Source organism: Podarcis erhardii (assembly GCF_964252035.2).
Source record: "Podarcis erhardii genome assembly, chromosome: 6".
NCBI classification, from domain to species: Eukaryota; Metazoa; Chordata; class Lepidosauria; order Squamata; family Lacertidae; genus Podarcis; species Podarcis erhardii.
The window spans coordinates 50323157-50347866 of NC_138510.1; the positions used below are offsets into that span (position 1 = coordinate 50323157).

Genomic DNA, 24710 nt, shown 5'->3' on the forward strand with positions numbered 1-24710 from the left:
TTTGAATTGAATTTGAATAAAGAGACAGAATAGATATGGTATGGAATGCAAGCAAAGTAGTAATGAGAGGTTTCTTCATACAACAAAATAGCCTTCAGAAAAGAGTAAGAGAAAAGGAGGATATATTAAAGCATATAATTGAAAATTAAAAGCAATTAATCAAGAAACCAAGAAGTACACAAATAAAACAAAATATTAAGATGCTGCAAACCCAATTTTCAATATTAATTAATCAAGAAGTCGAATGGAAAATAAAAATGCTAAGGCAGAGGAATTCTGAATTTGCCAATAAACCTGGAAAATTATTAGCTTGGCAACTGAAAAGGAAACAAGGACAAAATACTATTAATAAGCTAAAAATAGAAGATTAAATAATAGAAAACCCGAAAGAGATCAGGGAAAATCTCCTAAGATTTTATAAAGAATTATATAAAGCTGGAAAAGAAAATATAGAAAAAAATAGAAAACTATTTGAAACAGAACAAATTACCGAAGATTCTGAAAAATAAAAAAGACCAATTGAATACACCAATAACAATAATGGAAGTACAATCAGCAATAAAACAATTAAAAATAGGTAAAGCGCCAGGACTGGATGGACTCACTGCGAAATACAACAAAAAACTGTGTGAACAACTGATGTCACCCTTAAAGGATGTTATGAATAATATTTTGTGCAGGGTGGGGCACTTCAAAGAATGGCAAAAAGTATTATCAAAATTTATCTGGCAGGGGAAACAACCAAGAATTAAATACAAAATCCTAACAGATACAAAAGAAAGAGGTGGTTTCTCCCTGCCAGACTTGAGAATATATTGTTAAATGTCCTGTCTATGTTGGTTGAGGAATTGAATTTTGTTAGAGAACACAGATCTTTTAGATTTGGAGGGCTATGACAACAGATATGGATGACATGCATATTTATGGTATGACAAAGTAAAAGTGCATAAAGGATTTCTGAACCACACAATAAAAAAATCAATTTATGAGGTGTGGAATAGATATAAAAATTTATTGGAACGTAAAACCACTTGGTGGCTCTCTCCAATAGAAGGAATAATGGTAAAAAAGTTAAATATGAAAGGAGAGTGGGCCACGCATAGAGATTTATTGACAGAGATAGCAAGTCAGTTAAAATTAAAAAACATTTGAAGAAATAAAAGAGTTATTGATGGATTGGTTGCAATATCATCAGGTAAATGATGTGTTTAAGGAGGATAAAAAGAAAAATGGTTTCAGTACACTAAGATCTAGGCTGGAAATAGACTTGTTGGGTGATAAGAGGAAAATATTATCGAAAATGTATAAACTATTATTGGAATCGCATACTAAAGATGAAGAGGTTAAAGGGATGATGATACAATGGGCTAAAGATTTTGGATATAATATTTAGTTAGAATCTTGGGAAAGGTTGTGGAAGGAAGGTGTTAACTTTACTGCATGCAGTGCACTTAAAGAAAATGTTATGAAAATGAGGTATCGATGGTATTTACCATCACTGGGGCCTGGTAGGGACCCCAAGATCTCCTGCAATGCTTTTGCATTCGGAAGGAGGTAGACTCCACCATGGGAGCTGGGCTGGGGCAGGAGAGTGCTAGAGTCCTGTATAGTCATGTTAAAGTAAAGGTAAAGGTACCCCCTGACCAACAGGTCCAGTCGTGCCCGATTCTGGGGTTGCGCGCTCATCTCGCTCAAGAGGCCGGGACCCGGCGCTTGTTCGAAGACAGCTTCCGGGTCACGTGGCCAGCGTGACTAAGCTGCATCTGGCGAGCTGGCACCAGCGCAGCACATGGAAACGCCGTTTACCTTCCTGCTGGAGAGCGGTCCCTATTTATCTACTTGCACTTAGGGGTGCTTTCGAACTGCTAGGTGGGCAGGAGCTGGGACCGAGCAACAGGAGCTCACCCCGTTGCGGGGATTCGAACCGCCAACCTTTCGATCATCAAGTCCTAGGCTCTGTGGTTTAACCCACAGCGCCACCCGTGTCCCATAGTCATGTTACATGGGAGCAATTCCAATCTGTTACCTCCGAGGAAGTGGACAGGCTGCTTGGACGAGAGAAACTGACCACCTGTCTCCTTGATCCTTGCCCATCCTGGCTAATAAAAGCGAGCTGGGAAGGGCTGGGCGATGGGCTCTGTGGGGTGATGAAAGCTTCCCTCTGCAAGGGAGTCTTCCCAGACCCACTGAAAGAGGCGATCATTAAACTGCTTCTTAAAAAAAAAATCTTTGAACCCAGCCAATATGGCCAACTATCACCCAGTCTTAAATCTACCATTCTTGGCCAAGCTGATTGAGTGAGTGGTTGCTGAACTCCAAGCACGCCTGGAGGATGCGGACCATTTGTTTGGTTTTTTTTAAATAATATTTATTCAAAGTTTCAAAAATACATAAATACAATAAAAGAACAGGAAAAAGCACAACAGAAAAAAGAAGAGAATAGGCTAAAAGAAAAAAAAGAAAAAAAGTATATAAAATAGAAAAAAGAAGAATACACATCCCATATTACATCTTTTCATTTGCTTGTTTCTTAGACCTCCTCACACCTCCCTTTTTGTATTCTGACTTAATTCACTGTTTCAGTCTTAACAATCTATCTTATTAATCAATTCAACATATCCTTTCCGTCTTTTACCAAAATCTGAGATTCAGTTTACCTTAATTTATTTAACCTTATCTTACCTTAAAAACCTTAAAATTCAAAGTTTAAACCATATTTATACATAACTCCTTAAATCCTTTCTACTAAAGCCAATTAATTCCTTTCCAGCCTTTTCCCTGGTATTTCATTAATATTACACTAATTCCAAAAATAAAAAAGAGATTTTCCCCTAGTTATTATCCAACGTCCCTTCTTCCTGGTTTCGGGTTATGTCAGTCCTTTCTATACATTCCATCCAGTCCATCAATCTGGTGATCTTATATCCGAGGCCCTTAAGTCTCTTCTATGCCCCTTCTGCAGATTTTCTTGTTCTTGTTTGTAATTGCACTCTTCCTTGTCTTTTGTTCGTTTCTTTCTTAATTTCTCCCCTTTCTCCTTGGGGAGTAGGTCTCCGGGGGATTCCAACCGGTAATAAGCTCCATTTTCCTTCATTAAGCCAGCCCATTCCCCAGGGTCCCACTCCCTGTCATCATCTTTGTAATCCAAAAAGTGGTTGTCCAAAAAGTAATTGTCAACATGTTTCATAGTCCCACCAGATTTAGGAGCTTCCTTAACTCCAAACACTTCCAGGTAGACTCCAAGTTCAATCTTCCAATGCAACAACTTTTGTTCCTGCAGGACTTTGGATCTCTCCATTTGTATTGCTCGGGGTGCTATCACCACCTCTTCCATCTTCCTCTGCCCTTGCACTTGCCCAATCAAACCAGTTTCCTGAGTTGGTCGCTGTATAGTTTCTTTAGCCTTATTTCCTGTTAATTCATATTCACTGGCTACAGCAGTCATCAAGTCCAACTTCTCATTCATCAAATTCATCCTCTCATGCAACTGCTCCAGCAGAGCATTTGTTTTGTCAAGGGCAAAGACCAAAACTTCCTCCCAACACATTTCTATTCAAGGTCAAGAGACTGGTCCCACGATCTCTATCTCGCAGCTGTAACATCTCCAAATAAACTGCAGCAACAAACTGACAAGCTCCCTCTAGGGGACACAATTTCTATTTGTATCCATCTTTAAAAATGTGTCCAACAAAAGAAAAAAGAAAATTACTTTCACTTTTCAAATACTTTGTTTCTTTAAAAAAGCAGAAAGCAGCATTGAAGTTAATTTGTTTCTCTTTTTTTGCCATCTATCAAAGTACTCCACTTTCAATCAATGAACTCCAACAGTTTCTGTCCTGACAGCCCGTTCCCAGGCTTAAGACGATGGAAACTTATATTCCTTTACTCTCTCTCCTGTAGGGTTAAACAGTCAAATCCCCCCCCCTTTTCTCCTGCTTTCCAAGGGGGTTTTATTGGTTGTAAATGCAGGAAAGTTCAATCTTTGAAACAACTTTCCAGGCTCTTAGATTGTAAAGTTTTTGCTTCAGTCTATTTACAAAAAGTGGAAGGCGGACTTCCTGTTTAAACCTTCCTGCTTCAGTGCCTAATTCAATAATTTCTTGATCCAATTTTCCGTTTTTACTCATGGGTACTTGTTTAGAGTCCGAATGTCAACAGGAAAAAGTCAGCGCTCTCCGGCGATGGCTGTGCGGCTTCCCTCCGTGAAAGTAGCAATCGGTTCGCTGCACCGTGCTGCTCACCCCACTTCGCTCCGGAGCCCCCAAAAAGGGTTTCCCCGCGAGTAGGGGAGGCGCTCTTGGGAGGATGCGGACCATTTGGATCCCTTCCAAGGCCTCACCATGGGACTGAAACTGCCTTGGTAGCACTGGTCGATTATCTCCAGTGGGCTAGGGACAAAGGTGAAACTGTTTCTTAGTTCTGCTGGATCTCTCAGCGGCCTTTGACACCACTGACCATAATATCCTTCTGGACTGTCTGGAGGGGCTGGGAGCTGGAAGCACTATTATAGAGTGGTTCCGCTCCTTCCTCCTGGGCTGTGTCCAAAAAGTGATTTGGGGGGATGAGTGTTCAGACCCCTGGACTCTCACTTGTGGGGTGCCTCAGGGTTCTGTCTTCTCTCCCATGCTTTTCAACATCTACATGCAGCCGCTGGGAGAGATCATCAGGGGGTTTGGGTTGGGTGTTCATCAGTATGCGGATAATACCCAGCTCTACCTCTCTGTTAAATCAGAACCAGTGAAGGCAGTGAATGTCCTGTGTGAGTACCTGGAGGCGGTTGGAGGATGGATGGCGGCTAACAGATTGAGGTTGAATCCTGATAAGACAGAAGTACTGTTTTGGGGGGACAGGGGGCAGGCGGGGGGGGGTCCTGAATGGTCCTGAATGGGGTCCTCCCTGGTCCTGAATGGGGTAACTGTGCCCCTGAAGGACCAGGTGCACAGCCTGGGAGTCATTTTGGACTCACAACTTTGGACTCACAGGTTAATTCTGTGTCCAGGGCGGCTGTCTACCAGCTTCATCTGGTAAGCAGGCTGAGACCCTACCTGCCTGCGGACTGTCTTCCCAGAGTGGTACATTCTCTAGTTATCTCCCACTTGGACTACTGCAATGCGCTCTACATGGGGCTACCTTTGAAGGTGTGATGGCCTAGGACTTGGGCTCGGAACTGGAGGAGTCTCGATCCGCACCAGATCCTCTGCCTCAGGCGGCATCTGAACCAAGTCTGGGGCCTGATTCTGAAGAGCCTCAGTCTGCACAGGTTCCCTTGCAACAAGCACCAGTTGAGCCGAGTCAGGGGCCTGAGCCTGCCCTGGCTCCAGATGCAGGGATTACCTCGTTGCCCTCTGCTGGGCAATCACGTGCAGCTGCTCCACTACCAGTTGGGTCAGGAGGTGCTGAGGCGGCCTCTGGGTCTAGTAACCCACCAACATCTCCTGAGCTGCAGAGACTCAGGTCTGAGAGAAGGAGAGACCTGAGTACTCGCACCAGGAGTGATCGCCTTTGGGCGAAACAGGGAGGTGAGTCACTGGGGGATCAGGACTGGCCGTTACCCTATCAGAGATAAAAGGCTGCCAGACCCTGCCCCAGGACCCTGGCCCTGTTGGACTGACTCCTCATGGAATCTCTTGGATTCGGGACCGGACCTGGACCGCGTTGCTTGGGTTAACCCCCAGGCCCAGCACAGAAGGTGACTCGGAAACTGCAATTAATTCAGAATGCGGCAGCTAGACTGGTGACTGGGAGAGGCCGCCAGGACCACATAACACCAGTCCTGAAGGATTTGCATTGGCTCCCAGTATGTTTCCGAGCACAATTCAAAGTGTTGGTGCTGACCTTTAAAGCCCTAAATGGCCTCGGTCCTGTATACCTGAAGGAGTGTCTCCACCTCCATTGTTCAGCCCGGACACGGAGATCCAGCACCAAGGGTCTTCTGGTGGTTCCCTCATTGCGAGAACTGAGGTTACAGGGAACCAGACAGAGGGCCTTTTCGGTAGTGGCGCCCACCCTGTGGAACGCCCTCCCATCAGATGTCAAAAAAATAAGCAGCTATCCTATTTTTAAAAAACATCTGAAGGCAGCCCTGTTTAGGAAAGTTTTAAATATTTAATGCTGTAATGTTTTAAACACTCGATTGGGAGCCACCCAGAGTGGCTGGGGAAACTCAGCCAGATGGGCGGGGTATTAATATTAATATTAATAATAATAATAATAATAATAATTTAACACCATCAGAACTTGCTAGAATGTATAGGACAAGAACTAATGAGTGTTGGAAATGCAAAGAAAAGGAAGGTATCTTTTACAATATGTGGTGGACTTGTAAAGAGGTAAAGGCTTTTTAGGAAATGATATATGTTAAAGAAAATGTTTAAAAATACTTTTGTTAAAAAACCAGAAGCCTTTTTATTGGGTATAGAAGATAAAAGGCTGTTTATGTATGCAACAGCAGCGGCAAGAATTATTTTAGCCCCAAAATGGAAACAACAAGAAGTACCAACGAAAGAAGAGTAGCAGATGAAAATGATGGATTCTGCGGAACTGGCGAAGCTGACAGGGAAAATCCAAAACCAGCACGATCAAGTATTCCAAAAGGACTGGAGTAAATTTATACGATACGTGAAAGATCATTGTAAGCAATTAACATCACTAGCAGGGCTGTCTGAAGATTTGTAATGAGAAATTCCCCCCCCCCTTTTATATATATTTAAATTTTGAGATATTTTGTAATGAGTGTACTGTAATTAGAATTGAAAAACGTATAAAATGCTATGATATAAAGGTTAATTTTGAAAGCCATGAGGTGGGCGGGAAGGAAGTCGATAGGCTCTAGAGAGCCAGAGGGGTAAAGTAGATAATAATGTAATTATATGTGTGTGTGTGTGTGTTTTTTCCAATATCAAAAAAGAAATAAGATGCTGCAATGACTGCTCCCACCAATAACCAAGAGTAGCCACACAACTTTCTTCCCAGCCTCTTACCAGGTAAGTCGGTCATATTCATTTTCCAGCTTGTAAATGAAACCGACTAAGGAATTCTTCAGGTCAGCCACTTGACTGATGAGAGCCTCAAGAGATAATTCAAGCTGCTTCTCCTCTCTCTGGAAAGGATAGAGTAATAACCAATTTTCTAATTAATGAGTGTTCAGTTTACAGGGCCACTTTTGTCTTTCATGTACAGTGGTACCTCAGGTTACATACACTTCAGGTTACATACACTTCAGGTTACAGACTCTGCTAACCCAGAAATAGTACCTCGGGTTAAGAACTCTGCTTCAGGATGAGAACAGAAATCGTGCTCCGGCGGCGTGGCAGCAGCGGGAGGCCGCATTAGCTAAAGTGGTGCTTCAGGTTAAGAACAGTTTCAGGTTAAGAACGGACCTCTGGAACAAATTAAGTACTTAATGTGAGGTACCACTGTAGTGAATATAGTAATTATTATAATTATTTTTAGTATAGAAAGATTATCGTCTCTGACAAAGCATTTGACAAATGTGTGGCAAGAGTAAAGAGTGTTAAAAGAAAACTTGCTAGACTGAAGTCGTGCCAAATAGCAATGATGATATTCTGATTCAGCCGAGTCCAGAGGTTTAAGACATGGTGCCTGGTGCATGAACTTCCTTGTATTTCACTTGTGTTTGCTCCTTCTTTTTGGGTGCCTCTGTTTTAACCCTATGGGCTTAAAGATATGTGCACAAACATAATAGACTTGCATGGGGTAGGAGCTGATGAATTTCTGGATCTCTGCCATGATGTTGTATTCACTCTTAAGAGAAGCAACTCTTAAATATTGGCCACAGATATTTCCCCAACATTTCCTCTTTTCAGGGTTCCCTTTGGGTGCTGTTCAAACACTGCCTTGCATTGTTCCTTGCTGGTGGATGCAAACACTGGGTATCCCTCTTGCTACATCATACTTGGTGCAAGTATGTCAATAGCATTCCCAATAAGCTTGTTTGCACTGATGAAATATCTTTGAAAGATTATCTGGGGAGGTAATCTTGCACTGATTACTTTTATTTGTAACCTATGTTGCTCTGGTATATGATCATTAATAGCTGTATCAGATGGTTGAAAGGAGGACAGTTGCTGGACTATATGGAACTGGCTGAAATGACTGGCAGAATCCGAGACTTGGGAGAGGAAACAATGGAAGAGGACTGGAAAAAATTTAAGGACTATTTGCAAAAATATTATAAGTTGTATGAATGTTAAGAAAATGCACGATTAGGAAACTTTAGCTTCTGCAATTTGATTAGGTGAATTGAAAACTAAGGTACAAGAAATAAGAGGTGGAACCATGAAATAATTTTATTATGTTTATTTTAAATATATAAGAATTGGGACATAACATTGTGAATCTAGAAACATGATAAATTGAAAGATACAGTAAGTTATGAAACAAGGTAACAAATTGCTGACGTTTTTATTACAAAGAACGCAGGGTTTGGAAGATGTGGGGAAGTCCAGTTGGATTGTTAAAAAACATTATGGAAAGTTGGACCTTTTATATATTCTTTTATATTTCTGTGTTTTTTTTTCTTCTTTCTTTAATCTATATATTTTTGACTGTAAGAAAAGAAACTTAATAAAATATTATTGAAAAAGAAAGAAAAAAAAAGAAAGGAGGACAGTTGCACAAATCAAAGTTTGTAGGGTAGGTCAGGTTCTGACCGTTCCTGATTTATAGGGTTGTTCCCCACCTTTCCTAGTGTAGGGTTGTGCCCTTGATCCAAATTAGAGGCCTTCAACAAGCAAAAAATCCAGACAAGGAACACTTTCCAATGTGAACTGAACATTAACTATGCAATTACATCCGTTTGGATATATAGAACTAAAACTATTGTTCTGCAGTAGGGACAGCTCTTTACGGTCCTTGGCGTTAGTTATGAACTGTATGATTTATTCTGCACATTTTTACCTGGAGCAGCCCACTAACATGCTTTTGTCTTTATTCACATTTGCAGATGATTATTGAATGTAGCAGAGGGCGGCTAATTAGTTGGGTCCAGAGTGTGGTTAATGGGGGTGGTCCCTGCCACATTGAACAAGGCAGTGGTGCAACTGCTTCTAAAGAACCCTTTGGATTAGAACAACCAGTATTGACCAGTTGCAAATACAGTACCTCCTTTTTTAAGGGAAGCTGGTGAAGCGGGCCATGGTGGGGCAGCTGAAAGCATTCTTGGGAGGGCAGATTATTTAGATCCATTCCAACATGGATTCAGGCCTGGCCACAGAACTGAGTCGGCCTTGGTCACCTTGATCTCTGCAGAATGGGATGGGGGAGTGAAACTTTGCTCCTGCTTCTTGATCCTTATCTCCAGTGCTATTTACATGAAGCCGTTGGAAGCCATCCCTATGAATTTCTGGGATAGTGCTATCAGTTTGCTGATGACACTAAGCTCTTATTCCTCAGTTCCCACCAGCTGCGAGGAGCAGCAACAGTGTTGACATCATGTGATGTCTCTGAGCATTAGACAGGAAGTCTCAGCCAGTTCTCAGTGTAACCGGGTGGAGTTACTGAGTGTTGTTTTTCTTTCACTTACGTATAGAAGAGCAGAGTTGAGTCCGAGACACTGTGCTCTGCTGATTGTACAGTCTTAATAAAGTAGCTGTTAGACTACGGACTGTCGCTTTCTTCTGTGATGAGATGCCAGGAGGAAGTGAGTGTGCTCCTCTCATGAGGGAGGGGTCGCTTATTACCGGTCTCTCTGAGAATTCCAGCCAGAGAGTGACCACCGGAGAGAAGCCCCGGCTTGGGAAGCTTGGCACCTTTCCCCGGGGGCGTCTTTCCAACAAAAATCTGAATCAGTAGAGGCTGAGCGGTATTTGAGCCACTGCCTGGACACAGTGGTGAAATAGATAAGGAAAAACAAGGAAAGCTTGAATCCTGGCAAGCTGGAAGAACTGTGAGTGAGTAGTTCCCAAGTCCAATAAATTGGTTAGTTGTCTACCCTGGATGGGGTTGCACTGCCCCTGAAGAAGAAGGTTCGCAGTTTGGGTGTGTTTTTGGATCTAGCTCTGTCACTGGAGTCTCAGGTAGCCTCAGTGGTTAGAAGTGCCTTGTACCAACAGCCATTGGTTCAACAGCTACAGCTGTTCCTGGAAAGCCTGGCTGGAGTAGTTCATGCATTCAAGAATGGATTATTGAAATAAGCTCTCTGTGGTGCTTCTATTGTATTCTATTGCTTCTATTGATCAGGAGGCTGCAGTTAGTGCAGAATGCTGCAGCAAAATTGCTGCCAGGAATACGGCCTTGTCAGTATAGAACACCTGTGCTCAGAGATCTGTACTGGTTCCCTATTTGCTACTGGGCCAACCAAGTTCAAAGTATTAGTATATAAAGCCCTTAACAATTTGGGACTAGTTCACCTATGAGATTGCCTTATCCCACATGTGCTCAGTCAACAGCTTCAGTTCATGGAACTGACAGTACTACAGGTGCCACATAATACCTATTCCACATTTGTAAGAAAATGATCACTTAGTGTGGCAGCACTCACAATTTGATAACCATAGGCAGGGATTTCCAAGCAGGTGCCTTCACTGTATTATTTTTGGCTCCTGCCTGCTAAAAAAATCTTGGTTAGACAAGCCTACCCAGGTGATTAAAAAGTTAATGTGACTTTTAATCTGTTTTAATATTTTAGTATTCTTGTATGTTTTAAACTACTGTAAATTTTATTGTTTTATCTTTTATGTAAACCACTTGGAGGCTTTAAAAAAAAATTACTACCACTCATATACATTTTATGACATAAACATCAGAAATAAGCCTGTAGTTCTATATACCGTATTTTTCTGTGTATAAGACTAGGGGGCTTTTTACAAAAAAACAAAAAAAAAAAACAAAAAAACCACACACACACACACACACACACAAAAACTGGTCTTATACACGGGTAGTGCTGAAGGGTGTTTTCTTAATTTGGAGTCCCCCAAAATAGGGGGTGTCTTATACATGGAAAAATACAGCAATCTATGCAAATCTGGAAACTGTAGAAAAGCTGGAAATAAATTATGTCTTCACTTGAATAAAACAACTTTATTGCCAACTGTGTGTGGTGTTCCTTCTCTAAAGAGTACTGCTTGTGCATGGCTCAAGGCAGAATCCAGTTTGATATAATCATGTAATTCTTTTAGCACATGGAAAGGACACGTGAAGATTCCAGAAGATGAACTAAATGATTACAGAGAATGACAACATATTTCATATGGCTCATAAGTAATGGAAGATTAACTGTGGATGACTGGAGGGAGGGAGGACTTTTGATCTTTTCTATTATTTGTGAAAATGTAAAAACAGAGTTATATCCAATGTTGTGGAACAAATGTTTCACTGATGCAATGCAATTTCCATTTCTTCTCCTCTCCCATACACCCCCATAATCTGCTCCAGGTGGTTTTGAGGATGCACAGGGGGTAGAAGTGGCAGAAGTGGAAAAGGAAGCTCTGTTGTGCTTGTGAAAGTATATTGTGCCAGGAGAACTGTAGTGTTGGATACTGCCCATATTTTTTTCTGGCCTTTCAATTCTGGTTTCAAATTCTAAGATGCACTAAGCCTTAAGGATAGAGCCAGAGGACAGAAAGAACACCTCATAGTTACTCTAGTTTTGGTGGAAAATGCATTCTGAATTGACCAGACATGGGTTAGAGCTCAACACTGAGCCTACCAAGTGGAGATAGCAATGGCGAAGAGGACCTTCTTTACCACCTCTATTGCATCTGCAGAAAACAGCAGAAGGAGACTCTTTCAAGTGGTTTGCAATCTAACAGAACCACCTCCACCACTGGGGCCTAGTGAGGACCCCAAGATCTCCTGCATTAGATGTCAAGGAAATAAACAACTATCTGACTTTTAGAAGACATCTGAAGGCAACCCTGTATCAGGAAATTTTTTAATGTGTAATGTTTTACCATTTTTAATGTGCTGTAAGCCACCCAGAGTGGCTGGGGAAACACAGCCAGATGGACGGGGTATAAATAATAAAACTACTATTATTACTAATACTTTGACTAATAGGCTCTGGGACCCAAGGAACATGTAACATTTATTTATCTCCTTACCATGATTAAGAGATCTCCATTCCCTTTGAGTTCATATTCTCCTCTGTCTCTCTCCCCATATCCTATGAATTCCCCCTTTTCCTTTTTACTGCTAGACACTATTGGTCTTCTATCTATACTAGGGTTCACACTAACCATCGTTATATCAGGGAAGTTGGCATATAACTGAAAGACATGAATAATTTTAAGATGAATTAATGAGTTAGGGCATGCAGCTAATATTGAGGAAAAGCTCAGCTCCTACAGGAGGCAAAGATACACCAACATATTTTACATTATGGCTGAACTGTAATTAGCTTTTAAAAATGCCATTTAAATCCACCCAAGAGTCCTATTGCAACTGCGAATACCACTCCACCAGTTTAGCACCCGAATCCTTAGCACATTTTAATGGAACTTTCATGTTAAAGTGTTGCTATCTGAATCTTAAGTTGGCAGATAGTCTGTTAGCTAAAGACGAATCAGTTGTAAAAGATAGCAAGGCTCCAACACTTTTTAATAACTTGCACAGAAGAGAATTTCAACTTTTCCCAACCCTTCACGAAAGGGTTGCATGCAACTTACTGAAATACCTTGCACACCTATTAAGTTATAAAAATGCAAGAACCCTATTCACCTTTGCAGCTGCTTTCCCCAGAGGAGGGGTGGGAAACTTCAGGCACCGCTACCATGTGTAGCCTTCCAACCTACCCTTGGGCCACACCCCCTCAGCAACCCTGCCCCCATGCCCTCCTGGCCGCAACGAGTCAATGAACTCCCAATACTGGTTCTTGCTTGCCTGGGTGGAGGACACACGAGGTACGTGTGCAGAAACTCCGACTTTCGTCCGGCTAGCACGCAGCTTCTAGTACGCACACAGTTAAGAATCACACCCATTTCCTCACCCGCCATTAGCACGCCCCCCCCCGGAGGGCTGCAAAAGGGAAGCGGGCCCTTGGTCTGAAAAGGGCTTGTTACACCTGCCCAATCTCTGCAGAAGAGCATTCTCACTATTATTATTGTGAAAAGAGCATTTGTACCTCCCGTTCTTCAGACAAAAAGGCAATGCATTAAAACAAGCCAGCCCCTACCCGCAAGCTTACAAATGGGGGGGGGGGGGGACAAGGGAAAGGAGGCAGGGGAGGAAGAGGAAAACAAGGTTAAACTAAGGGAGGGAAAGGTTCCTCAGCTAGAACTAGCCAGTTCCCAAGAAAGATGCGGTCCCAAAAGGCCCCCGCGCCGCCGACCCACTAACCCCGCCCGCTTATTTCACCTGCATAGTGACCGAGACCGGAGACCGCGCTATAAAGAAAGCCTTCTGCGGACGGCGGCTTATTCGCGCGCGCGCTGCTTCCTCTTCCGGGTTGGTGCGTCACGAGGTCGGAGGTCACGGAGTTGGAAAGTGCTGGCCATGGCGGCCTCGGAGAGACCCGAAGCAGAGGTAGCGCGTCTGGCTTTCCTGTGCGCGCGGGGCTGGGGAGCGCGGGGGGCCGGGCCGTGTGCAGCGGCACGCGCTCGCTCGCTCGCTCGCTCGCTTGAGAACGCTCGAGCTTCCTAAGGCAGGGCTGCGAAGGGGGCGAGAGGCTTTGCGGGGATGCAAAGGGAAGTCCCTGCCTCGGCGCGCTGTGTATGTGTGTCGGTGGAGTGAGCGCGTGGATGCAAGGGAGCGTATTGCATTGCGTGCAGACACGGGGCACAGCCCTATAACGGCTCACTGCCACTCCTAGATCTTGTTACAGATAGGTAGCCGTGTTGGTCTGCCATAGTCAAAACAAAACAAATTCCTTCCAGTAGCACCTTAAAGACCAACTAAGTCAGTTCTTGGTATGAGCTTTCGTGTGCATGCACACTTGTGTATCTGAAGAAGTGTGCATGCACACGAAAGCTCATACCAAGAACTGACTTAGTTGGTCTTTAAGGTGCTACTGGAAGGAATTTGTTTTGTTTTTACTCCTAGATCTTGTTTACTATGTGTTTATGTATCTGTTTTGCGCTTGCAGCCCGCCCTTCACCAAACGTTCCACAGGGCAGTTTGCAAACATGCCGTGAATGAAACAAGTCGCAACTTAACGTTGCAGTCACCAAAGCAAAACCGTCAAACAGTCTATGATTTAAAAACAAACCCAGTAACACAGGAAAAAATACACCATGGTACAGTAGTGTTGGATAATTGTCTGGCTGTATATTGCACCTAACCTTAAAGAGATTTCATGAGAACACGAGTATTCGATAAAAAGCTCATCCCTACTTTGCCCAACAGTTTTGCAGTCGAAGGTGCCACAAGTAGGGAGTCCCTTTGCTACGGAGAGGTGCCTTTAGAGAACAACAGAGCCAAATGCCTCTGGCAGAGGAAATGTTTAGACGTAGGGAGATGTGCTGGACTCTGCATGCCCATTGTTGTTACTGCATCACCTACCCACATGCAGCCCTGGTACTTTTTTGGTACTATTAGTGCACATGTGGTAGCATGTTCAAGTCGACTTGCTATTCCTCCACTTGTCTACAGAGCAGCCTTATGGATGCTGGCTCAGAATTAAGGCCTAATATGTAAATAGAGCATATGTCTAAGGATAGCAGCCTTGATTTGCCATTAAGGGAGAAACAGGCTTTTTGAATAAGAATAACTGGCCATTTTTGCTCTTCCTATCTCTAACAGTGACCAGGTATTCCAAGGGAAGTTGATATTAATGTAAGAAATATAAAGTAGGCAATATTATATATTCATTGGATCACCTGTTGGCTGTAAAAATATGAAACCTTTCTAGTTCCAAAAAACTCTCATGCTGTAATCCTATGTGTTTTGTCCTCTGTAGTTTATGTAGAAATGCATTACAAACTCAGTTAGTTAATGGCATAGCAAACCTATTCTTGAGGAGCCCTGAAAGCCTGCACAGATTAGTAACAAACTTTTCCAGCCAGGCCACACCTGAGTCAGCTCTCCAGGCCTCCCGGGTCATAGCTGTTTCTCTTAAAGGGCCCACATGCCAGATAGTTAGATAGTTAGATGATAATGCATTTGCACACAAATTTAAGAGTAAATTTAACTGAAGTAGTTAGAGCTTTTTTTTAGTATTAAAGAGAAATAAATCATTTACAACATTGTACACTGAACATACCACACAGACTTCAGTACTACCGTAATTCCAGTGATTTAACATACTCTTAACCAGCTGTTGAGAAAAAGAGAAATAATAAAGCAATTGATTACAGTTACAAAATCTTGAAAATATTATCATATATGTCCATGTGGAATTCTCACATGGTACTGGAATTTTCCATAAAAGAATGTCAAGTCTTATTTTTTCTCTAATTCTGTTGAAAATGTAAGCTTTAATTTTAGCAATCTGCCAGTGGGACTACTAACTAAACCCTCCTAGGATCACATTGTAAATTGCACAGTGGCAGTTCCTGCCAAATAGTAGTGGACATTGCTCCCTGGTTGTTGTGCTACATGGTTCTGTAGGGTGCTATTTTGTCCCACTGCTAATTAACACATACATGGAGTGGCCATTAAGAGTTTTGGAGCATGGTTTCACCAGTACAGTTGTACCTTGGAAGTCAGACAGAATCCGTTCCGGAAGTCCATTCGACTTCCAAATCATGGCTTCTGATTGGCTTCAGGAAGCTCCTGCCATGGAAGCCATGTCGGATGTTCGGCTTCCAAAAGAACGTTCGAAAACTGGAACAGTCACTTCTGGGTTTCAATCATTCGGGAGCCAAAACAATTGAGAACTAGGCTGTTCAAAAACCAAGGTATGACTGTATAGTTATGGCACACAGCTCTGTTTCTTCATAACATCTGAATTGGGAGTGGCTTTTCAATCCCTGAACCAGTACATGAGTGCAGTGGTGGACTGAATGAGGGCCAATAAACTGAGTTTGAATTCTGGAAATATGGAAGCTCTGTGGGTAGGTCACATTGCTAATTGCCTGTTCTGATGGTGCAAGTATGTAGCATGGGGGTATTTCTCTATATATACGAGGTGCAAATGACTTCTATGGTTAGGATTTCCTTTCGCTGGCTTCATTTGTATGTTAGATACAGCTGTATCTGAATCAGGTTAGCTTGGCTTTTGTAGTCCATGCATTGGCAACCTCAGCACTGCAATGCACTTTGTGTGGGACTGACTTTCTGCTTGGTCCAGAAGTTTCAGCTAATGCAGAATGCAGCTACTAGATGGCAGACTCCATGTGACACCTCTGCCAAAACATCTGCAATGGCTGCCCATGTGCTAAATGGGCCCGTGTCAATATTATTTTGATGAAATACAAAGCCCATGGCAACTTAAGGACCACCTGGGCCCTTATATTCCAGCCTGATCACTGAGATCATTCAGAGAACGGCTGTTTGTTGTCCCCTGTGTCTCAGAAGCCAGGCATCAGAGTCATGAGTCTCATTCTATGGAGAGTGGGTGGGCCTTTTGGGACGTTATGTCTCTTGGGAACTGGACAGTTCTGGGTGGGGGCTCCGGTAGCCTCCTTGCCAAGCAGCAAAATAGACCCTAGGCTGCTCCTGCTCCTCTCCTCACAATCTGGTGTGATTCCCGCCTGTCATGAGGAGGTCTCATAAAGTGTCCCTTGTCTGGTTGCAGAACAGCCACTGCCTCTTAAAGTTGTGCATGTGAGTGTCCCAATAATTCAGGGCAGGGCTGAAGAACCTCTCCCTTAATTTACTAGGAACCTTATTTCCCTCTTTCCTTCCTGCCCCTTTTTCCTAGTGTGTTGTGGTTTTTCCAGTTAGTAAGCCTGCAAGTAGGGACAGTCTTGTTTTAATGGATTGTATGTAAGTCACTCTGGGAGCCTTTTGGCGGAAGATCAGGAGTACAAATGCTCTTAATAATAATAGTAATAAGAGATTTGGCAGGAATCTTTACTGGTAACTTTGGAACATCTCTTGAACACCTTTTTGTGCTGACAGGCCCATTCAGCTGTTTAATATCCACTACCTCCAAGCATAGCATGGATTGCCAGTGCCCAGGGTCACATGGAGGGGTAGGGTGGGTGTCTGCATCACCCAGGAGATGACAGCCACATAGATAAGAAAATGAGAGATCAATTCCTGGTTCGCATGGAGAAGCCGTTTTCAACAGAGCCCAGTGATGGAAGCACGTAGCTGTATTGAGGCAGCACCAGGTGTTGAATTTTTGTGCCCCTAACAGTTTTACACCCGGAGCAACTGCCCCTGTGGCTGCCCACGCTATGCCACTGCCTCCAAGATTTGCCAGTAATTATAATGATTATTTTGTATTGCTTTATGCTATTTTATGTTTTATTGTATTTGTATGTACTGTTGTACACTGCCTTGATATTTTATGAGTGGGTGATGTATGTTTCTATAGATAAAATAGAAAATAATAATTAATAAATAAATATACCATTTTTGTGTGTGTACATCTTAATCTTTGGGCTCATGCAGCATCTTACGCAATTGTTGAGTGATATAATCTTTGCCATCCTGTTCTGGCGGTATAATGACAAAGAACAATTTGAGACAACATGTGAGTTTCTTACAAAATAATCAAGATGTGAGATTACAGTTCTTTTTTATTGCTTGCAGGTAGAGGAGGCCGGGCAGGTCTTTCTCTTGATGAAAAAGGATTATCGAATTTCACGCAACGTGCGCCTGGCTTGGTTTCTCAGTCGTTTGCATCAGGTGATCTGGGCAGTGCCTGAATCTGAACTGGTAAGCAAGCTGCACGTAAAGTTTACTTCTGTATGATGACCTTTTAGGCCAGTCAAAGTAGGAAAGCTTTGGACTGATGAACAACATTTAAATTTCTGTGATGTAGGTATGATGTATCTGAGGGGTGGTCTTAGGTTACACCCCTTCTGTGATGTATGTATGATGTTTCTGGGGGTGGTCTTGATCTACAGGATGGGAATTTCAAAAGTCTTTATAAGCCTTTGCACACCATTTTTCTGGGTCCTCCTACTTTCCTGCAGGTGAGGGGAGTACCCTGTTGCAACAGATCAATAAAGATCAAGCTTACTAGCTGCTTTGCTTCACAATAGTCTCTGGTTGGCCTCTGTTATTTTCTCCTACCAATAGGGAACCTATGTAAGGACTCTATATGGGCTCTTGGATACCCCATAAGGGAAAAGGGCAATTTTTGTTTACAACAGCATCTAGGAAGGAAGGTACATCTGTAACCGAGCTTTACCCTTTTGTTGTGTCCTGCCTCCATTCCCCCCCCCCATTATTATTATTATTTAAGGTGCATTCAGATAATGAGTTGGATATTCTCAGCATCCTTCCAAATAGCTGGCAACCTGACGAGCCTGTTCAGCCCAGGCCATATCTCCTAGTGCCTTCTACACAAGTCACTTTCCTTGCGCGCCAGTACCGTTTTGTGATTGAATTGGATTTGAGCCCTTCTACGGGGATTGTGGTAAGTGTACTAGTTCCTCATCCTGTGTTCCCTGAGCATTTCTGTCATCCTTTTTCCTCATCCTTGCCCTAGAAGTGCTTCTTCATTAAAGCTTGTCTTGTCAGCGATAGCATATCTTTGTCTTGGAGAAGAGTCTCCCAGGCTCTATTTTCCTAGGAGTTTTGTCTGCTGGGTATCCTGACTTATTCCTAGTAGAGAGAGCACTTCATACGTGTCTCCAAAATATTACATATGGAATGCTCCTATTATTATTTATTTAATTTATATACTGCCCTATACCCGGGGGTCTCAGGGCGATTCACAGAATAAAATCAAGATATAAAACCACAAAATACATAATAAAAATAAAAACAACAACCCAATAGCCCCCCCCCCAAAAAAACACACACACACATTTTAAAAGGGCATAGGATGTAAATCAGATCAACCAAAGGCCTGGCTAAAAAGGAACATTTTTGCCTGGCACCTAAAGATGTATAACGAAGGCACTAGGTGAACTTCCCTGGGGAGAGCATTCCACAGATGGGGAGCCACTGTAGAGAAGGCCCGATCTTGTGTTGCCACCCTCTCAAGGAGAAGGCACACAAAGGAAAGTCTCAGATGATGATCTCAGGGTCCCGGTAAATTCATATGGAAAGAGGTGGTCCTTGAGGTATCGCGGTCCAGAGCCGTTAAAGGCTATATGGGTCAGAACCAGCACTTTGAATTGGGCCCAGAAACTAATTGGTAGCCAGTGCAGTCGGACCAGGATTAGTGTGATATGCTCAAACCGTCTTGCTCCGGTGAGCAACCTGGCCGCTGAATTCTGCACTAGCTGAAGTTTCTGAGCCGTCTTCAGAGGCAGCCCTACGTAAAACACATTGCAGTAATCTAACCTTGAGGTTACCAGAGCATAGACAACAGTAGTTAGGCTATCCCTGTCCAGATAGGGGCGTAGCTGAGCCACCATCCAAAGCCGATGGAAGGCACTCCGGGCTACTGAGGCCACCGGAGGCTCCAGTGACAGCAAAGGATCCAGGAGTACCCCAAGCTACGAACCTGCTCCTTCAGAGCAAGTGTAACCACACCAAGAGCAGGTGACCTCCCAGTCATCTGGTCTAGGGAACCACCCACTAACAGTGCCCTCAGTCTTATCTGGATTGAGCTTCAGTTTGTTGGCTCTCATCCAGTCCATTACCAAGACAAGACACTGGTTCAGCACTTCCACTGCCTCACCTGCAGGTGTAAAGGAGAAATATAGCTGAGTGTCATCAGCACACTACTGACAAGTATACTCGGAACCTCCAGATAACCCCACCTAGCAGTTTCATGTAGATGTTAAACAACATAGGGGATAGGATTCAACCCTTCGGAACCCCACATTGAAGGTTCCATGGAGATGAAAAGCATTCCCCAAGTAATACCCAAGTAATGACTATCCAAGTAGGACTGGAACCACTGCAAAGCGGTGCCACCCACCCCTAGTTCAGAGAGTCGCTCCAGAAGGATACCATGGTTGATGGTATCAAAAGCTGCTGAGAGGTTGAGAACAATTAACAGGGATATGTTTCCCTTGTCTCTCTCTTGAAAGAGGTCAGTTTTTGTGCCAAAACCAAGCCTAAACCCCAATTGAAATGGATCCATAAAATCAGTTTCTTCCAAAAGTGCCTGGATCTGGTCTGTGACCACTCACTCCAGAACCTTGCCCAGGAAAGGGAGATTAGCAACTGGCCGGTAGTTAGCTAGCTACAAACTCCTGTCTCTGGCACAACTTCAGTAGAAGCTTGATACTATGTCATTTTTCTTCTTCAGGATGACTCTACAGGGGAGATAATTTTCGATGAAGTGTTCTATGCCCTGTCCCGGTGTTTAGTGGGGTTGTTAAAGCCTTTTCGGATCCCAGGCTCGGACATTATCTACCAACCTGAGATCTTCATCACCATCCAAGTATATTCTTCCATCATTGGTCTACAGACACACCAGGTAGTTATTATGTCTTGTGTTTCACAAGGCTGTTAACATGAGAGACTGCTGATAATGAGAGGTTTCATTACATGTCTAAACAATTGAACATTTGAGCCAGACTCTCCTGTGACATAAATTAACACACTAGGGTGGAAGAATATCAGGAGCTCTAAGCAAGTGTCCTCCTGTTGGCAAACCTTTTTTAATTAAGTCATCATGTTCTGTAAATGAGATTGGTTTGCTAAGGATTAGATTAGTTCTGTGTCTTCTCATTTAATCCCACGCACATTCCACTGCAAAATTTGTTTTCAATGTCACATTATGTCCTACGGCATGGGTAAGGCTGCTCTTTCTACAAAGGTGCATTTCTGCAGCAAACAGACAAAAATCCCATTGTTGATAAACTTTACCTGTGTTGAGCAGTGCATTCATACTGAATTACAGTGGTACTGGAGTTACAGATTGGTTAACTCTTTATCTTATACCATGCACATATTTTTTTAAAAAAATGTCAAAATTGGCAGTGCTTTTATGAACCCTGTATATACTTTGCAAATTGAACAGGATCGCATGTTTTGTCATATTTTGCATAGCCTTTTAAATTTATTTCTTATTCATTTTCTGTCCCACTTTTCCTCAAAGGTGGTATTACACATGGTTTCCCCCTTCCCCATTTTATTCTCACAACAGCCCAATGAAGTAGGTTCGGCTAAGAGAGTGACTGGACCAAGGTCACTCAGTGAGCTTCCTCACTGAGAGGGGATTTGAACCCTGGTCTCCCAGGTTCTAGTCCAACACTCTAACCACTACAACCTGTTCTGCTTCTGCCAGTCATAAGGGGCATAAGGAGTTACTCAGGAGTGTTGTCCCCTAACCACTAGAAATCCTTTGTAGCCTCTCCTTTACATACTGAGATCTCCCAGAATGGCCCGCACATTTTGAAGCTTATTTTTCACAGCTATAAGGTCAGGGGGAAACCTGCCTTTTTTTTAAAAAAAAATATTTTTTATTAACAGGCCAATCACATCACATTATCCAAATCACATTAGTTCCAAATTATACAGCCAAATTTTAAATTTTGTTGGGGGTACCCATACATCAAGCTCCGCACGAGTCCAAAACTCCGAACAAGTCCAAACATCACTTATATTACTGCTTTAATTAGACAGGTTCTATCCAGTTCAATCCAGATAGTCCTTTATTACTTTCTTTCTCTTCTTGTTGTTATCGTATATTCCTTTCTTTGCGATCTCTGATAATTTTCACAAGCAGATTGAAAACAGGCATCCTCTGTGTGGGTTTTGTACTCTTCAAAGATCATATCGCTCAGGGACAGCCTCTGTTCAATGCTTCCATAAAAAAAATTAATCTTCGGTCTGTCCTTTACTTTTCTCAGGCTTGCCAAATAAATCAAATGAATCAGGAGGCTCTGTCAGGTCAAGCTTGCGTTCCAACATTCCTTCTCTTTCGAACGATCCTGATTCTCCTCCCCCTGTCCTTCTTTCTCTGGCAAGCCTGTCTTGGCGAGACGCCATTTTTTAACTGCGTCATAAAAAATTTCCTCTTTCTCACCGTTCACCAATCCTCTCTCCTGTTATAATCCATCCCACACAGTTCTTGAATTCCTGCTTGTGATTAATAAAAACGCAGCGATCTTATTTCTATCTGGGGTGAAGGGTTATTAATATCACATCGTGCAAAGAAAAAAAAAGTTTTTTCCTCCACCCCCTCCCCTTCATTCGAAACATACAGTCTCCTAGTGGTGATTCATCAGAAGATTTTCTTATCCATCTGTCACTCCCGGTCACAGAGATCCATTAATCAGCAGTCTTATCTCTCGAACATTACTTGATGTATGTGCTTCAGCTTCATTAGAAACCTGCCTTTTAAAACGAATATGGAGATTTTCAAGTTGCTGAATTCTGTGCACACAATTGATTTGTGAATTTCTGTGTGCACAATCGCAAAGCTTGAATATGCTTAACTCTGATTATTGTGAGGGGCTGAGTGTAGTTGGACTTTGCCTCTCCTACTCCTGGCTGCTCTTATTAGAGCTGGGTGGCAATTGTAAGTGGTTCAGTTATTAGGAACAGCATTTTTGTCCACATCCACAGCATTTAGTAAATTGTTGGCATTCATACATTCATTACTTGGAAATTATTATCAACAGTTTCTTACTCGTATATTCATGATTAATGGTGTTTGTGTGTTTGCTCTTCCTGCTTCGCCCTCTAGCTACCAGGATAGCTGTGTATGATTTAGGATATATATTTACTTTCACTTGTTTCCTTGATTTGTTTGATTTATGTATCAGGTTGTATGTATACTTGTTGCTAATTTTATTTTTATTTTTTTAAAATGATATTTATTAAAAGTTTAAAAATTACAGAAAAAAGAAGAAAAGAAAACAACAAAAAATTTAACAAAACATACATTACAATACATAAAAAACAAAAAAATATACAATACAACAATAACAATAAAAAAGAAAAAAACACACAACTAATATTCCATATCTTAATCTTCCAATTACTTGTTTCATCGACCTCCTCACACCTCCCTTTTTGTATTCTAGTTTAATTATTTGTTTCAGCAAATTCTTTCCATCTTTCTCAATTTTTATTGGGTAATTTATCTTAACAGTCTAACCTATTAATTAACTCAACAAATCCTTTCCATCTTTCACTATATGCTGTCATTCAGTTTGCCTTAATTTATTTTAACCTTATCTTACCATAAAGTACCTTAAAGCTTAAAACTTAATACTTATTTATACATAACTCCTTATATCATTTCTACTAAAGCCAAATAGTTTCATTTCAACATTTTTCCTGATACTCATTAATTTTACACTAATTCCCAAAGTAAATCTTTAAAAACTTTCTTCCAATCTTCATCCAGCGTCTCTTTTTCCTGGTCTCGGGTTATGTCAGTCCTTACTGTCCATTCCTTCTAGTCCATCAACCTGGTGTCCAAGGCTCTTAAGTCTCTTCCATGTCCCTTCTGCAGATCCTCTTCTTGTTTATACCTGCACTTGACCTTGTCTTTTGTTGATCTTTTTCTTAATTTCTTTCCTTTCTCATTGAGGAGTAGGTCTCGGGGAAACTCCAACCCAAAAAAACCTCCATCTCCCCTCAGCAGATCAGCCCATTCCCCACAGTCCCATTCCCCACATTCAGCAATGTAATACAGAAAGTATTTAAACACATGTTTCAAAGTCCCTCCAAAATTAAGAGCCCCCACAACTCCAGACCCCCCCCCTGGCCCGCTCCAGATTCAATGTTCAAGAACAGCGGCTTATGCTCCTGCAGGGCCTCGGGTCTCTCCATTTGTGTTACTTGAGGTTCAGCAACAACCTCCTCCATTGTCTTCTGCATTTGCGCTTGCCCTATCAAAACAGGTTCCTGGGTTGGTTCCTGAATAGTTTCTATAAGAGTATTCGCTGTTTGTCCAAGGTTTATGACTGCAACAGTCATCAAATCCATCTTCTCATGCAACTGCTCCAACAAAGCATTTGTCTTGCAAAGAGCAAGCACCAAAGCTTCTTCTAAACACATTTTATTCAAGGTCAGAGTCTGGTCCCACGATCCTAATCTTCACAGCTGTGAAATCCCCAGATCAACTCCAGCAACAATTTAACAGGCTCCCTCTAGAGGAGACAATTTCTATTTGCATCCATCTTTTAAAAGCAAGTCCAACAAAAGAAAGTTACTATCATTTTTCAAATTTTTTGTTTCTTTTAAATGCAAAGGGCAACATTGGAATCAATTTGTTTCTCTTCTTTAACTATCTGTCAAAAGACGTTCTATTCACAGTCAATGAACTCCCCCAGAAATTTCTGTCTCTGACACCCCGTTCCCAGGTTTGAGACAGTGGAAATTTATCTTTCTTTACTCTCTCTCCTGCAGGCTTAAACAGTCAAAATTCCCCCCTCTTTTCTCCTGCTTCCAAGAGGGGTTTTGGTGGTTAAAACTGAAGGAAATTTAGACCTTTATATACGACTTTCCAGACTTTAGCTTGCACAATTTTTGCTTCAATCTATTTACAAAAGCGGAAGGCGGACTTCCTGTTTAGAACCTTCCCGCTTTGATGCCAAATTAAGATGTTTCTTAGTCCAATTTTCCATTCTACTCACGGGTACTTGTTTAGAGTCCAATTGTCCACAGGAAAAAGTCAGCGCTCTCCGGCAACGGCTGTGCGGCTTCACTCTGTAAAAATAGCGGTCGATTCAAAACACCGCGCCGCTCACCCCACGTCGCTTTGGATCCCCGAAAAGGGGTTTCCTTGCGTGTAGGGGGGGGCGCTCCTGGTGTCAGCCGAATCCCATGTTCCC

General features: G+C 42.4%; 2 protein-coding genes across 4 annotated transcripts in view; one reads left to right on the forward strand and one right to left on the reverse strand.

Annotated features, from left to right (window-relative positions):
* The window catches only part of MED8 (mediator complex subunit 8), a 245683-nt gene that overhangs the window by 10843 nt on the left and 210130 nt on the right, over positions 1 to 24710 (reverse strand). Inside the window, exons 1-2 of one of the 2 annotated variants that reach the window (XM_081865586.1) lie at positions 13318 to 13460; positions 6981 to 7099 (exon numbers count right to left, since the gene is read on the reverse strand). In XM_081865586.1, coding sequence (XP_081721712.1) covers positions 6981 to 7099; positions 13318 to 13323 — 125 coding nt within the window. In that variant the 5' untranslated portion in view covers positions 13324 to 13460. Of the gene's footprint in view, positions 1 to 6980; positions 7100 to 13317; positions 13461 to 24710 lie in introns of those variants that run through there. The other variant, XM_081865585.1, reaches the window with a different exon arrangement.
* SZT2 (SZT2 subunit of KICSTOR complex) overlaps positions 13382 to 24710 on the forward strand; it is an 86213-nt gene continuing 74884 nt past the window's right edge. For both annotated transcript variants that reach the window (XM_081865620.1, XM_081865619.1), the window contains exons 1-4: positions 13382 to 13485; positions 17602 to 17727; positions 18260 to 18433; positions 20225 to 20395. In XM_081865620.1, the coding sequence (XP_081721746.1) occupies positions 13456 to 13485; positions 17602 to 17727; positions 18260 to 18433; positions 20225 to 20395 (501 nt within the window). In that variant the 5' untranslated portion in view covers positions 13382 to 13455. The remainder of the gene's footprint in view (positions 13486 to 17601; positions 17728 to 18259; positions 18434 to 20224; positions 20396 to 24710) is intronic.